Raw genomic sequence first — 15,161 nt, forward strand, 5'->3', positions numbered from 1 at the left:
AGTGCTATAGTTTGGATATTTGACCCCTCCAAATCTCATGTTGAAATTTAATCCTCAGTGTTGGAGGTAGGGCCTAACGGGGGGTGTTTTGGGTCATGGGGGCAGATACCTCATGAATAGATTAATGTCCTCCCTGGGGAGTGAGAGTGACTGAGTTCTCACTCTGTTCTTTCCTGAGAAAGCTGATTGTAAAAAAGATCCTGGTATCTCCCTCCTCTCTCTTACTTCCTCTCTCACCATGTGATCTCTGCACACACTGGCTCCCTTCTCCTTCTGCCATGCGTGGAAGCAGCCTGAGGCTCTCATCAGAAGCAGATGCTGGTGCCATACTTGTACAGTCTGCAGAACCGTGAGCCAAATAAACCTCTTTTCTCTGTAAATTACCCAGCCTCAGGTATTCCTTTATAGCAACACTAAACAGACTAAGACACCTAATCTAATTCTCTTTTTACTTCACCTGACTTTTAACACAGGTACCTGTTTTTCTTTCATGGGCCAATTTCATGGGTTTACTATTTATACAGATGCCTGAATTGGGTCTTCAAAGAGAAAAATAGTAAATTTTTCTTATTTTTTGAGACATGCTTTTTTTGTACCATATAGGGAAACCGTCTTTGTATGGCAGCCTAACTTGTCAAGGAATTGGCCTAGATGGCATCCCAGAGGTTACAGCTTCAGAAGGATTTATTGTGAATGAAATAAACAAGGTATGTTTTTATATCTTCTAGATGGCATGATATTTAAAACTATGGTAGTACCCATACATCTACTTTAGATATTTATACGATTATCGTGTATCTCCACTTCATTTATATGAGAATCATAGTTTTTGCTGCCTGTGTTAATAGTTTTCTTTTTCTCGTGTAGTTACATATACTTTTAAGTGCCATCAAACTTCCTCTTACTTCCCTTATATCAGTTCTGATAATGCAAGATGTATGTGTAATTTAAAATTTTCTAGTAGCCACATTATATAGAGATAAAAGTAAATGATGAAATTGATTTTTGTTTTGTTTTGTTTTTTGAGATGGAGTCCTGCTCTGTCACCCAGGGTGGAGTGCAATGGCACGATATTGGCTCACTGCAACTGCTGCCTCCCGGGTTCAAGCAATTCTCCTGCCTCAGCCTCCTTAGTAGCTGGGATTACAGGCACCCACCACCACGCCCAGCTAATTTTTGCATTTTTAGTAGAGATGGGGTTTCATCATGTTGGCCAGGCTGGTCTTGAACTCCTGACCTCGTGATCCACCTGTCTTGGCCTCCCAAAGTGCTGAGATTACAGGCATGAGCCACCACGCCTAGCCAAATTTGATTTTAATAATGTATTTGATCTAACCCAGTATACCTAAAACATTATTTCAACCTGTAAATACTACTAAAAATTATTAGAGAGATTTTACATTTATTTTTCTTATTAAGTCTTCAAAACTCCATGTATATTTTACTTTTACAGCCTAGTTCAGACTCTAATTTTTATTAGAAATACTTGATCTGTATTTAGGTTTTATAAAATTTACAGTTGAAAACATATGCCTATATCCAAGTAGTTCTCAGTTGCCTGATATGGCTGTTACCTACTACACTGAACAATGTAGCCTTATAATCCATATCTGTTGAGGCCTTGATGAAGAGTCTACATTAATAGTACTTAACAGTTTTTCTTGTTTGTCTTTGAGGTGAGTATATGGGTAAGCAAAGCATTGGTGCACCCATGATTTGCCTCTCCCTACTAATTCTGACTGCTGCAGTTAGTATGCTCTGATGAGATGATTCCCTAAGGGTGGACCAACCTTTTGTTTCATTTTTCATTTTTTGTGTAATTAAACTTTTTAGTTATAAAAATACTTTGGATATACTTACAAGAATAGAGAATACTTCATTTTTCATATAAGATTTTTAGCAAATGTTTATTCATTCCCTAAGGTGAGATGATTCCTTAAGGGCGGACCAGCCTTTTGTTTCATTTTTCTTTTTTTGTGTAATTAAACTTTTTAGTTATAAAAAATATTTTGGGGCTGGGCGCAGTGGCTCAAGCCTGTAATCCCAGCACTTTGGGAGGCCGAGACGGGCGGATCACGAGGTCAGGAGATCGAGACCATCCTGGCCAACATGGTGAAACCCCGTTTCTACTAAAAAAATACAAAAAAACTAGCCGGGCGAGGTGGCGGGCGCCTGTAGTCCCAGCTACTCTGGAGGCTGAGGCAGGAGAATGGCGTAAACCCGGGAGGCGGAGCTTGCAGTGAGCTGAGATTGCGCCACTGCACTGCAGCCTGGGCGACAGAGTGAGACTCCGTCTCAAAAAAAAAAAAAAAAAAAAAAAATTTTGGGTATACTAACAAGAATAGAGAATACTTTGTTTTTTACATAAGATTTTTAGCAAATGTTCATTCATTACTCTCTTTGGGCCAGGTAATAGGCTACATGTTATTATATATTTCATATTTGTTTTTCATAAACAGCTATGGGTATTATAGGTGTCAGAAGATCTAAGTCTTAGTTAATTCTGACACTTATTAGCTATGTGATTTTGGACAAATAACTTAGTTCTCTGGGTCTCAGTTTCCTCATCAATAAAGCTGAGATCATAATCTACCTCCTAGAATGGTTAATGGGGAATGAGACTGCATGTGGATGAATCTATAAAATACTACAAAAGTTAGTTTTGGTTGTTTTACCATGACAATCCTGTGGGATTGGCATTTTAAATTTCCATTTTGCAGATAGGCAAACAAACTCAGAGAGGTTAATTAATCTCTAATAATCAAAGACAGACTGTATGCTGGCATTGAAACCCAGTTCTGTTGATTCCAAGTTTAGCACTACCATGCAAGCCTACGTTTTTCTCAGGTGTTTTTGCACAGCCTGGGTGCTGACTTCTTTCTTCCCTTCATACTCAGACCTGGATACAGTCCTTATCACTTCAAACATGATTGCTAATTTTTGCTGTGAACCTGCTGGGTGGGTTCAGACAGTAAGTGCTTATAGTTGAACATTCGTTTCCTAACTGCCATGAGTCACTTTGCTATTTGATATTGCTACATTGTTCTCTTAAACAGTAGATCTGTCATTGTGCTTAAATGTCTAACCCTGGAGGATAAAAATGTTTGACTTAGAATTTTATCTTAGTGCAGCATACTCACATTTTTTCCACTTGAATTTTGTCTGTTCTGATCTCTCTTGCAGTTTTTCTTTAAAATATTTTCATTAACAGCATGATTGTCCACTGCTAATATTGGAAGATATTTTAACATTTATCTTCCTTCATAGTCTGTTTGTGGATCAAAGGTTGATTTGCAAGATTGCAAAGTAGGAGAAAAGAACTGATTATTGAAACCTGTCACATAGCTCCAAAGAAATGAAGTCTTCTGAGAGCTAACCCAATTCTTACAGAGGCCCAAACACTAAGCTTTTGAAACTCCTTGCATCCTTGCTAGCGTGAATATTCAGCCAAGAGAATTTAGCTGACACTTTAGTTTCTGGTACAAAAGGTAGTTCCAAATCCAGGCCAGCACTCTTGCAGCTATATGGGCTTTGTCACGCAGTTAGAAGCAAAAACTCATTTAAAGAAAGGCCTGCAGGCAGCCAGGCATGGATATGCTGGCTAAGAAAGTGCTGTTTGTGTAGATAGTCTAATTGTCATTTTAAAGGAGTAGATCTGTAAAGAACATACTGATTCAATGATGAGAATATTTTGACTTTGAAACCATTCTTTCTAATGAACTGTGAGGACCTGTGCTTGTTGGATATAAGGAGATTCAGAAAATTTTGATTACTGAAGTCATTTTCATTGTCCTGAAGAATGACCAGAGACTTGGCCGGGCGCGGTGGCTCATGCCTGTAATCCCAGCACTTTGGGAGGCCGAGGTGGGTGGATCACGAAGTCAGGAGATCGAGACCATTCTGGCTAACATGGTGAAACCCCGTCTCTACTAAAAATACAAAAAAAAAAAAAAAAATTAGCCAGACGTGGTGGTGGGCGCCTGTAGTCCCAGCTACTCAGGAGGCTGAGGCAGGAAAATGTCGTGAACCCGGGAGGCAGAGCTTGCCGATCGCGCCACTGCACTCCAGCCTGGGCAACAGTGGGAGACTCCGTCTCAAAAAAAAAAAAGAATTGCCAGAGATTTTGAAGTACTACTACAGAAGAGATAAAAGGTTAGGGGTCCTTTGGTGAGTGTAGCTCCTCAATTCCTTATAGGAGATCTATACTTAGGTGATAGTATTGGTATTATGCTGGTTAGAGTAAGGGGCTGTCATATTGCAAGAGTCCTTGAGGGAGAGTTTACCAAGCCTTTTTTTGGAGACGGAGTCTCACTCTGTTGCCCAGGCTGGAGTGCAGTGGCACAACCTTGGCTTACTACAAGCTCCGTCTCCCAGGTTCACAACATTAACCTACCTCAGCCTCCGAGTAACTGGGACTACAGGCGCCCGCTACCAAACCAGGCTAAATTTTTTTGTATTTTTAGTAGGGACGGGGTTTCACTGTGTTAGCCAGGATGGTCTTGATCTCCTGACCTCGTGATCCTCCCGCCTAAGCCTCCCAAAGTGCTGGAATTAGAGGCGTGAGCCACCGCGCTCAGCCACCAAGCCTTTTTTTTTAACCTCTACACATACTACCTCGAAACACCAATATTCTTATCTAAAATGGTTACAGATGGCCTTTAACAAGTCGTGTCTCCTGAATCTAACATCTAGTTCTAAGCATACTTTCCTAATATGCCACCAGTGTTATCTTCCTATAGTAGTTGAAAGACAGGTGGTAATGACTAGGTAGAACACATGGGGCATCAAAATATAACTGTGTTACAATAACCAGTCTATGCACATGTACAGTCAATTTAAGTCTAAGCAGGGAGTAGGCACTGTAAGCCTGACCCAGGCCTACACATTTTATGGGTGTACCATAATTTACTTTACCAATTTCATCTGGTCATTGTAAATGTCAGTAGTCTAACATTCTCTCTAAAAGTTCTTATAGACAGAAAGTTTACTTTTAGACTTGTCTTTTAAGACCTAGGCTTGGGAGCTGGTGCTGAGTTTCCTTATATCTCTTTATGTCCTCTTCCGCTGATCCTGTTCCTTGCCCCACTGCCAGTTGAGAGTATTGGTATTAGATTTTCTTCTTAAAACTAACTCTCTAATGCTTGTTGGTTGTATCATACTGCTTGTCTGTCTTCTGTGCAGCAGTTTATTTCAACATAAAAAGATAATGGCATCTTAGCGATACCAAATTACACTGTAGCCCTCAGCAGTTTAAAAGGTCTGCTGATCTATAGGGGAGGGATAGTTTTGTGGGGTGGGAAAGGAGGATGAGAGAGGGTACACTGAGAAGATGAGAATGTCCTGTAGTCCTAATGTTTTCTTCAAGAGGCTTTAATTATAATACATTGGAGGAGTTTTACTGACAAATCTCATCTTTTCCTCTTTGTTTAGAAAAGCATTCATATTTCATGTCCAAAGGAAAGTGCATCTTCTAAGTTTTTGGCACCATATACTACTTTTTCCAGAATTCATACGAAGAGTGTAAGTATTTTGATAAAATGAAGAGAAAATGTAATAGCATGTTAATTTTTCATTTTATTTGCTTGTCTGGTGCTATAAACATATTCAAAATTAATATGTCTTTCATTTACTTTGCATTGTACGATGATACAGCTGATGAAGTGTGATGTGTTTGGCAAAACTGGTACTCGAGTCCACATACAGTATGTGTTCAGATCTACTCACTGGTAATCTTAGAGATTATATGAAATTTCCTTGTATGTGTTTTAGGAGAGTTAGCAGCTTTCAGGTAATGATATAATACTTGATGCTTGGCTAGGTGCAGTGGTTCACACCTGGAATCCTAGCACTTTGGGAGGCAGAGGCAGGAGGATCACTTGAGGCCAAGAGTTTGAGACAAGCCTGGGCAACAGAGTGAAACCCTGTCTCCACAAAAAAACAAAAATTAGCTGGGTGTGGTGGCACATACCTGTAGTCCTAGCTACTCAGGAGGCTGAGGTGGGAGAAATTTTTGAGCCCAGGAGTTGGAGGCTGCAGTGAACTGAGATTATGCCACCGTAGTGCAGCCTGGATTCTGTCTCCAAAAAATAAATAAATAAAAATAAATTTGTAATAGTTGATGCTTACATAATAATGCTGCTGCTCATATTTTATTCCTTTTCCTACAGGACAGGGACATTTTCTCAAAATTTCAAATATACCATGTTGAGGAATAATTTTTAAAGGTCTTTGTAATAAAGCCTTTTCTACCATGGGCGTCTTGGAAGCAGAAGTGAGAAATTGGTAGATAAAACTGATTATATTGAAGCCATTCACTTCTTACTGTTTGGTACATTTTTTAAAAGAGTGATTTTTGGCCAGGCACGGTGGCTCATGCCCATAATCCTAGCACTTTGGGAGACCGAGGTGGGTGGATCACTTGAGCTCAGGAGTTTGAGACCAGCCTGAGCAATATGGTGAACCCTGTCTCTACAAAAAAATACAAAAATTAGCTAGACATGGTGCCATGTGCCTGTAGTTCCAGCCACTCTGAATGCTGAGGTAGGAGGGTTGCTTGAGCCCAGGAGGTCGAGGCTGCAGTCAGCCATGTTCATGCCACTGCACTCCAAGCTGGGCAACAGAATGAGACACTGCTTCACCAAAAAAAAAAAAAAAAAAAAAAAGGCCGGGCGCTGTGCCTATCACCTGTAATCCCAGCACTTCGGGAGGCTGAGGTGGGCAGATCACGAGGTCAGGAGATTGAGACCATCCTAGCTAACATGGTGAAACCCCGTCTCTACTAAAAATACAAAAAAATTAGCTGGGCGTGATGGCGGGCCTGTAGTCCCAGCTACTTAGGAGGCTGAGGCAGGAGAATGACGTGAACCTGGGAGGTGGAGCTTGCAGTGAACGGAGATCGCGCCACTGCACTCCAGGCTGGGGGACAGTGCGAGACTCCATCTCAAAAAAAAAAAAAAGAAAAAGAGCCCTTTTTTACCCTTATTACAAAACAAATATGTACTTAGTGATGAAAATTTAGGACATGTAAAAAAAGTGAGAATCACTCGTGTTTCCATATCCTAAAGGTAACTGTTAGGAACTTCTGCTGTATATCCCTTTTAAATAATAATCATAGTAGTAAAGGTCACATTTATTGATTGCCTACTATGAGCCAGCACCATGGCAACTTTGCATATTATTATTTTACTTAATACTCTGTCTTTTCCCTTTTTTTTTTTTTTTTTTTTTTTTTTGTGGGGGTTTTGTTTTGCCGCCCAGGCCGGAGTGCAGTGGCCGGATCTTAGCTCACTGCAAGCTCCGCCTCCCGGGTTGATGCCATTCTCCTGCCTCAGCCTCCCGAGTAGCTGGGACTACAGGCGCCCGCCACCACGCCCGGCTAGTTTTTTTTGTATTTTTTAGTAGAGACGGGGTTTCACCGTGTTAGCCAGGATGGTCTCGATCTCCTGACCTCATGATCCGCCCGTCTCGGCCTCCCAAAGTGCTGGGATTACAGGCTTGAGCCACCGCGCCCGGCTGTCTTTTCCTTAAATATTTTACCAAAATGGGTTTTTACGTTACATGCTATTTTGTAACTTGCTTTGTGTTTTGTTTTGTTGTGTTTTTGTTTTGTTTTTTCATTTTTTTTGAGATGGAGTCTCACTCTGTTGCCCAGGCTGGAGTGCTGTGGCATGATCTTGGCTCACTGCAAGCTCTGCCTCCTGGATTCACGCCATTCTCCTGCCTCGGCCTCCTGAGTAGCTGGGACTACGGGTGCCTGCCACCATGCCCGGCTAATTTTTTTTTTTTTTTTTTTGTATTTTTAGTAGAGACGAGGTTTCACCATGTTAGCCAGGACTGTCTCGATCTGCTGACCTTGTGATCCTCTTGCCTCGGCCTCCCAAAGTGCTGGGATTACAGGCGTGAGCCACCGTGCCTGGCCTATAACTTACTTTTTATTACATAATTATGTGTCCATTATTCTATGCTGTCTTTCAATGTATTCTTCTGAGAGTTGCATGGTATTCTATTCATGAGTTTACTATAATTTAATTTAACTGTTTTATATTACTGGACATTCAAGTGTTTCCAGTTTTGTGATTTTGTATTTTTATGAATACATTTATAGCTAAAGTTTTGCTCCCAAAGATGGGAAGAAATTAGAATTCATTTGTAAAAGTGGAATTGCTGAGTCATAGGGTGTGGGAATTATAAGACTTTGGGTGTGTTCTAATGCATCGCCACTTAACTGATTTATAGAGTCAATTTTTGCTCTGCATTTCCTCTGTAAAACATACCATTAGGTTGAATGTTTATCAAGAGTCAGTTGTAATGCCAGTTATATTATTTTTGAAATTATATAAATTAATTAAATATTATGTTAAATCAATAAAATGTGAATGTGAAAAGCAGAGAGCAATTATTTATTTGAAAACTAGGCAGCTGGGTGCAGTGGCTTTTGCCTGTAATCCCAACACTTTGGGAGGCCAAGGCCGAGGCAGGCAGATCATGAGGTCGAAGTTCGAGACCATCCTGGCCAACATAGTGAACCCTGTCTATACTAAAAATACAAAAAAATTAGCCAGGCGTGGTGGGGCACACCTATAATCCCAGCAACTCGGGAGGCTGAGGCAGGAGCATCGCTTAAACCCAGGAGGTAGAGGTTGCAGTGAGCCGAGGGCATGCCACTGCACTCCAGCCTGGGCAACAGAACAAGACCCCATCTCAAAAAAAAAAACAAAAAACAAAAGCACCACAAAAAACAAAGTTGAATGCTTTGAAAAGATGTGATAAAGATGATTTAAAAAAAAAAAAAAAACTGCTTTAATAGTATGCTGGGCAAGATAAATGCAAAATGTTCAGGAAAAGATAAAAAGAAAAAGCAACCCTAGTTGAATTTTTGCTCTTAGATTGCTTTGTAAGTGTGAGTAAAGATTTGCCTTGCTTTAAAGAAACTGGAAGCTGTAAATTGTGCCTTTTGATTATATTTTATTACAAGAAAGCCAAGGTCCTTGTAATAATCAGTGGACTAATGAAAAGTTAGGGAATTTTAATGTATGTTTATATATTTTAGTTAAAATGTAGATCTTTATGTGTCATTAAAAAAAATTGAGATAGGATCTCACTCTGTCTCCCAGTCTGTAGTACAGTGGTACAATCATAGCTCACCCTAGCCTTGAACTCTTAGGTTCAAATGATCCTCGCACCTCAGCCCCCTAAGTAGCTAGAACTACAAAGTTCATGCACCACACGTGGCTTTTTTTTTTTTTTTTTTTCAGATGGAGTCTCACTCTGTAGCCCAGCCTGAAGTGCAGTGGCATGATCTCAGTTCCCTGCAACTTCTGCCTCCTGGGCTCAAACGATTCTCCTGCCTCAGGCTCCTGAGTAGCTGGAATTATAGGTACCCACCACCACACCTAGATAAGTTTTGTATTTTTAGTAGAGGTGGGGTTTCACTATGTTGGCCAGGCTGATCTTCAACTCCTGACCTCAAGTGATCTGCCCATCTCGGCCTCTGGAAGTGCTGGGATTACAGGTGTGAGCCACCGTGCCTGGCCTAAAAATTTTTTTTTTTTTTTTTTTGAGACAGAGTCTCGCTCTGTCGCCCAGGCTGGAGTGCAGTGGCCAGATCTCAGCTCACTGCAAGCTCCGCCTCCCAGGTTTACGCCATTCTCCTGCCTCAGCCTCCCGAGTAGCTGGGACTACAGGCGCCTGCCACCTCGCCCAGCTAGTTTTTTGTATTTTTTAGTAGAGACAGGATTTCACTGTGTTTGCCAGGATGGTCTCGATCTCCTGACCTTGTGATCCGCCCATCTCGGCCTCCCAAAGTGCTGGGATTACAGGCTTGAGCCACCGCACCCAGCCTAAAAATTTTTATTCTTATTTTTTGTAGAGGTGGAGTCCTGCTCTGTTGCCCAGGCTGGTCTCAAACTGCTGACTTCAAGTAGTCCTCTCTCCTTGGCTTCCCAAAATGCTGGGATTATAGGTATGAGCCACTGTGCCTGGCCTTTATACATAATTTTTTATTATTTTCTGCTTTAACTTGAGGGAGAAGGCGATTAACCTCCTGGGAGAGTTGGGAATGCCACTCACCTTTTGAGAAGTAAGTTATTTTAAAAATCATTTACAGGCTAGGCATAGTGGCTCATGCCTGTACCCAGCACTCGGAGGCCAAGGCAGGAGGATCACTTGAGCCCAGGAGTTTGAGACCAGCCTAGGCAACATAGTGAGACCTTGTCTCTAAAAAAAATAAACAAAATAGGCTGGGTGTGGTGACTCACACCTGTAATCCCAGCACTTTGGGAGGCCGAGGTGGGTAGATAATTTGAGGCTAGGAATTCAAGACCAGCCTGGCCAACATAATGAAACCCCGTCTCTACTAAAAATATAAAAATCAGCTGGGTGTGGTGGCGCACGCCTATAATCCCAGCTACTCCGGACACTAAGGCACAAGAATCACTTGAACCCAGGAGGCAGAGGTTGCAGTGAGCCGAGGTCACGCCACTGCATTGCAGCCTGGGTGACTGAGCAACACTCTGTCTCAAAAAATAAACAAACAAAATTGGCTGGATGTGGTAGTGTGTGCCTGTAGTCCCAGCTGCTCAGGAGGCTGGGATGGAAGGATTGCTTGAGCCTAGGAGGTCAAGGCTACAGTGAGCTGTGATTGTGCCATTGCATTCCAGCCTGGGTTACAGACCGAGACCATGTCTCAAAAACAAACAAACAAAATTTAACTATGCTCCTTTTCTATTTCTTATTCTCTTTTTGTTTGAGCTTACTGAAAGATGATTCCTCCATTTATTAATCACCTACTATATTTCAGCTACTCTTCTGGGCACTGAATCAAACTAATAAAACTACCCTTATAGGGCTTACATTTTAGGGGTGTGGGACCAGACATGATTTGCTGATGACTTGGATGTTAGGTATGAGAGAAAATGAGGAGTTGGGATGATTCAAAAAATTTTGGCCTGAGAAGTAGGTAAATTGTGTTCCATTTACTAATTGGAGGAGGAGCAGCTGTATTGGGATAGGGCAGGGGAAATAAAAGTTCTCTTTGGACATGTTCATTTTGAGGTGTACAGTCTAGCCTTGGTGTCCACTGCCTACCAGCAAGCAATTGAATAGATGCCACCTGTATCAGGACAGAACCTGAAGTATGTTGCTTACCAGTAAAGGATCCACTACTAAATTAGCCGTCCTTTTATAACAAGGAAGCAAAATAAAGAAGAAAAGTCTTAGAAAATGTTAGAGTTGATGGATATATCCCTATAGTTCTTCCCAAATTTATTAATTATGGTTTAATTGGCATAGAATAAAGTAAAATGAAAAGTTGGATAATTAAAGCCAAAGTCCCTACTTTTTTCTTAATAACTTATGTGGGAATTATTGTTGCTGGCAATATGTCTGGAATTGCATATCTTGGTCCCACATTTCTGGAGCATTTGCAGCTGGTTGTTTTTTAATAAAAGAGTACAGCTTTGTATGTGTATAAAAGATTTGTTATTCTGATAATGGTTTATGCATGAAGTTATTGCTGATACTGAAATTACAAAAGTGAGGCTAGATGTGGTGGCTCATGCCTGTGATCCTAGCACTTTGAGAGGCCGAGGCAGAAGGATAGCTTGAGCCCAGGAGTTCAAGACCAGCCTGGGCAACATAGGGGGACCCCATCTCTCCAAAAAAAAAAAAAAAAAATTAAAAAATTAGCTGGACATGCCAGCCCATGTTTGTAATCTCAGCTGCTTGGGAAGCTGAGGTAGGAGGATCACTTGTTCCTAAGAGGTTGAGACTGTAGTGAGTTGTAATCACGCCACTGCACTTCAGCCTGAGCAACAGAGTGAGACCCTGTCTTAAAAAAAAGAAAAAGAAAAAGAAACTATAAAAGTGAATTTGGAAAACAAAAAGTGAATCTGATATTTCTCTATTCTTTATTCTGAAAGATCTATATCTGTATATTTTCTATAGCTATACCTATATATAGGTATATGTGGAAATACCTGTGCTCTTGAATCCTCCTTTTGCATCTTAGAACATTATCTTTTGTGTAACTGGGTTCCTAAGAATTAGGAGAGGTATCTTAATTTTCTTTTTATTTTTTATATTTACTTTAAAATTTTTTGTAGAGATGGAGTCTCATTATATTGCCCAGGCTGGTCTCAAACTCCTGGGCTCAAGTGGTCCTCCTGCCTTGGCCTCCCAGAGTGTTGGGATTACACAGATGTGAGCCACTGCACTTGGTCTTAATTTTAAAATAAAATAGCAGGGCTGGGCATAGTGGCTCATGCCTATAATCTCAGCACTCTGGGAGGCTGAGATGGGAGAATCACTTGAGCTCAGGAGTTTGAGACTAACTTGGGCAACATGGTGAAACCCCATCTCTATAAAAAAATACAAAAATTAGTCACGCGCATTGGTGTGCGCCTATAGTTCCAACTACTCGGGAGGCTGAGGCAGGAGAATCGTTTGAGCCTAGGAGGCAGAGGTTGCAGTGAGCTGAGATGGGGGCATTGCACTCCCGCCTGGGTGATGGGAGTGAAACTCTGTCAAACAAACAAATAAATAAATGCAACACATGGAAACTATGGAAATGAAATGGGGATAGGGAAAACTTTTTAGCTGAAGCATTAGATGAATAGAGGAATATCTTTTTGTTTGAAGAAGTAAAAGGTGTTTACTTCAGCCTTGTTGGGAGGTTGGTGATGATAACTCAACCTTTACATCAAACAGCAGTACTTTTTTTTGGGCAACATAGGCTTCAGAAAGTCTTGGAAGAGTGAAACAAGGGAAGTTTATAACATATTTCAAGGGAATACGAGTATTTCATTATTTCTAACACATTGTTTTCTCTTTGAACAGATAACATGCTTGGACATTTCCAGTGGAGGAGGTCTTGGTGTGTCTTCTAGTACTGATGGGACCATGAAAATCTGGCAGGCTTCCAATGGAGAACTCAGGGTAAAGGATTTGGATGTGCTTTTAGGGTCTTAAACACAAAGGGTGGTCTGAGAAGCCTTGGACTGGGACATGGAAGGAAGAATGGCCCATTCTAAAAATGTGGGACCACTCTGCACGTCAGTTGCTCTCTTTTCTTCCATTTTTGTGTTTTTTGTTGTTTCTTTTCTTTTCCTTTTTTTTTTTTTTTTTCTCTTTGAGACAGTCTTGTTCTGTTGCCCAGGCTGGAGTACAGTGCTGCCTCCTGGGTTCAAGCGATTCTTGTGCCTCAGCCTCCCAAGTAGCTGGGATTACAGGCATGTGCCACCGTACACATCTAATTTTTGTATTTTTAGTAGAGATGGGCTTTCACCATGTTGGCCAGGCTGGTCTCCAACTCCTCACCTCAAGTGATCTGCCCGCCTTGGCCTCCCAAAGTGCTGGGATTACAGGTGTGAGCCACCGCTCCTGGCCTCCCATTTGTTAATTGGAGAACCATTCTCAAGCTCAGTGATTTGGCAGAACAGAGTGGGGCTGGAGCAGTTAAGGAGCCAGACCAGTAAAGGTCTAAGTGGGTGTGCCCTTGTTTTTTAATTGCCTTCAGTGATCCGTTTCCAAGACAGAATAGGATTTTAAACAGAGATGAGTAAAAGGGTCCCCAAGCCACCTCAGCTCTTTATTCTTAGAACTAGACCTAGAGATAGCTGTGAGAGCCATGGATTTTTTTTTTTAAACCTAGGCTCTGGGGTGTTTTTACATGGAATTCAATTCTATAACCTCTATAGCTGAATTCCAGGAAAGAGAGCCAACACTGCCTACTAGACAAATGAGCTAAGAGATCCTTTGGATATCCTTAGTTTTAAAACCTAGCATGTGGGTTTAGCATGTAGGTATTTCACATAAGGAACCAGAGTATGGGAGGTAAGAGAACATCAAGGGATGGACAAGAGAACTAGCATGGAATTTTCTTTTGTTTTTCCAGAGAGTATTGGAAGGACATGTGTTTGATGTGAATTGTTGCAGGTTTTTCCCATCAGGCCTTGTGGTCCTGAGTGGGGGAATGGATGCCCAGCTGAAGATATGGTCAGCTGAAGATGCTAGCTGCGTGGTGACCTTCAAAGGTCACAAAGGAGGTATGAAGTGTGGTTTCTCCAGAAGGCTTCTCTAATGATACCCAGAAATGAATCACTGAAAAGGTAGAAACAGAAACTAGTTATTCACGAATGCACAATCCATCCAGCTGGGCATTTAGATGAGCTGCCATTTCCCTAAGGACCAGAAATTCCTTTGCCACACAATCTTTTTATTGCTATCTTGAACTGTCTTACACAGTTGGTTTGATACCTAAAGCCTTTTCCAGCTGGGTGCAATGGTGCATGCCTATAATCCCAGCTTTATCAGTTGTTTTCTACAATTGATTTAAAAAAAAAAAATCCTCTCCGGGAAATCAAATACTTGTGTGTTGGGAAATAGAGAGAGTGAGAGAGAAGGAGGTGTGCCTACATTTTCTCATATTAGTCTTTTGGCTGAGAGAACAGTAAAAGCTGGGTAGCTAATGGCTGCATCATCAGACATTATAGATAGAGCTTGATGATTCCCATAGATTTAAATTACAGTTCATGTTTTAAAAATGGATTAGCCTTATAACCAGTTAATATCAGATTATAGAGATAGAGTGGGAACATCTTCCCTTTGTACCTGACTTTTGTGGGGAAAAAATATAATTTAGGCATGTTTTATCCTTAATTGGAATATTGAAAAGGAGATAAGTATGCTATTCCTATTTTACAAGTTTGAATATTTTAAAAATATGTGGTAATATCCCCAAATAATTCCTTGATCCTTCTTCTGGAACCATAATACATATTGTGTGTACCACTAATTTGGGAATTAATTTATATTGCCTTCAACTTATGGGATTTTTAACTCTGTTTTTGTGAACCTCCGTACATTGTAACTTGGTGTGTGGAGAACAAGTTTTAAGTTTTTTTTTTTTTAGACGGAGTTTGCTCTGTCGCATAGGCCAGAGTCCAGTGGCATGATCTCAGCTCGGTGTAACCTCTGCTTCCCAAGTAGCTGGGACTACAGGTGCACATCACCACACCTGCTAATTTTTGTATTTTTAGTAGAGATGGGGTTTCACCGTATTGGTCAGGCTGGTCTCAAACTCTTGACCTCAGGGTGATCCACCTGCCTCGGCCTCCCAAAGTCCTGGGATTACAGACATGAGTCACCACGCCTTGCCTTTTTTT

General features: G+C 41.1%; 1 protein-coding gene across 6 annotated transcripts in view; it reads left to right on the plus strand.

Moving 5' to 3' along the window:
* The window catches only part of PAAF1 (proteasomal ATPase associated factor 1), a 52,140-nt gene that overhangs the window by 10,392 nt on the left and 26,587 nt on the right, over window positions 1-15,161 (plus strand). For 3 of the 6 annotated variants that reach the window (XM_025357257.1, XM_025357254.1, XM_025357258.1), the window contains exons 3-6: window positions 604-707; window positions 5,431-5,520; window positions 12,835-12,933; window positions 13,892-14,042. In XM_025357257.1, the coding sequence (XP_025213042.1) occupies window positions 12,898-12,933; window positions 13,892-14,042 (187 nt within the window). In that variant the 5' untranslated portion in view covers window positions 604-707; window positions 5,431-5,520; window positions 12,835-12,897. Of the gene's footprint in view, window positions 1-292; window positions 350-603; window positions 708-2,506; window positions 2,972-5,430; window positions 5,521-12,834; window positions 12,934-13,891; window positions 14,043-15,161 lie in introns of those variants that run through there. The other 3 variants (XM_025357255.1, XM_025357256.1, XM_025357253.1) reach the window with 2 other exon arrangements.

Source organism: Theropithecus gelada, chromosome 14 (assembly GCF_003255815.1).
Source record: "Theropithecus gelada isolate Dixy chromosome 14, Tgel_1.0, whole genome shotgun sequence".
Taxonomy (NCBI): Eukaryota; Metazoa; Chordata; class Mammalia; order Primates; family Cercopithecidae; genus Theropithecus; species Theropithecus gelada.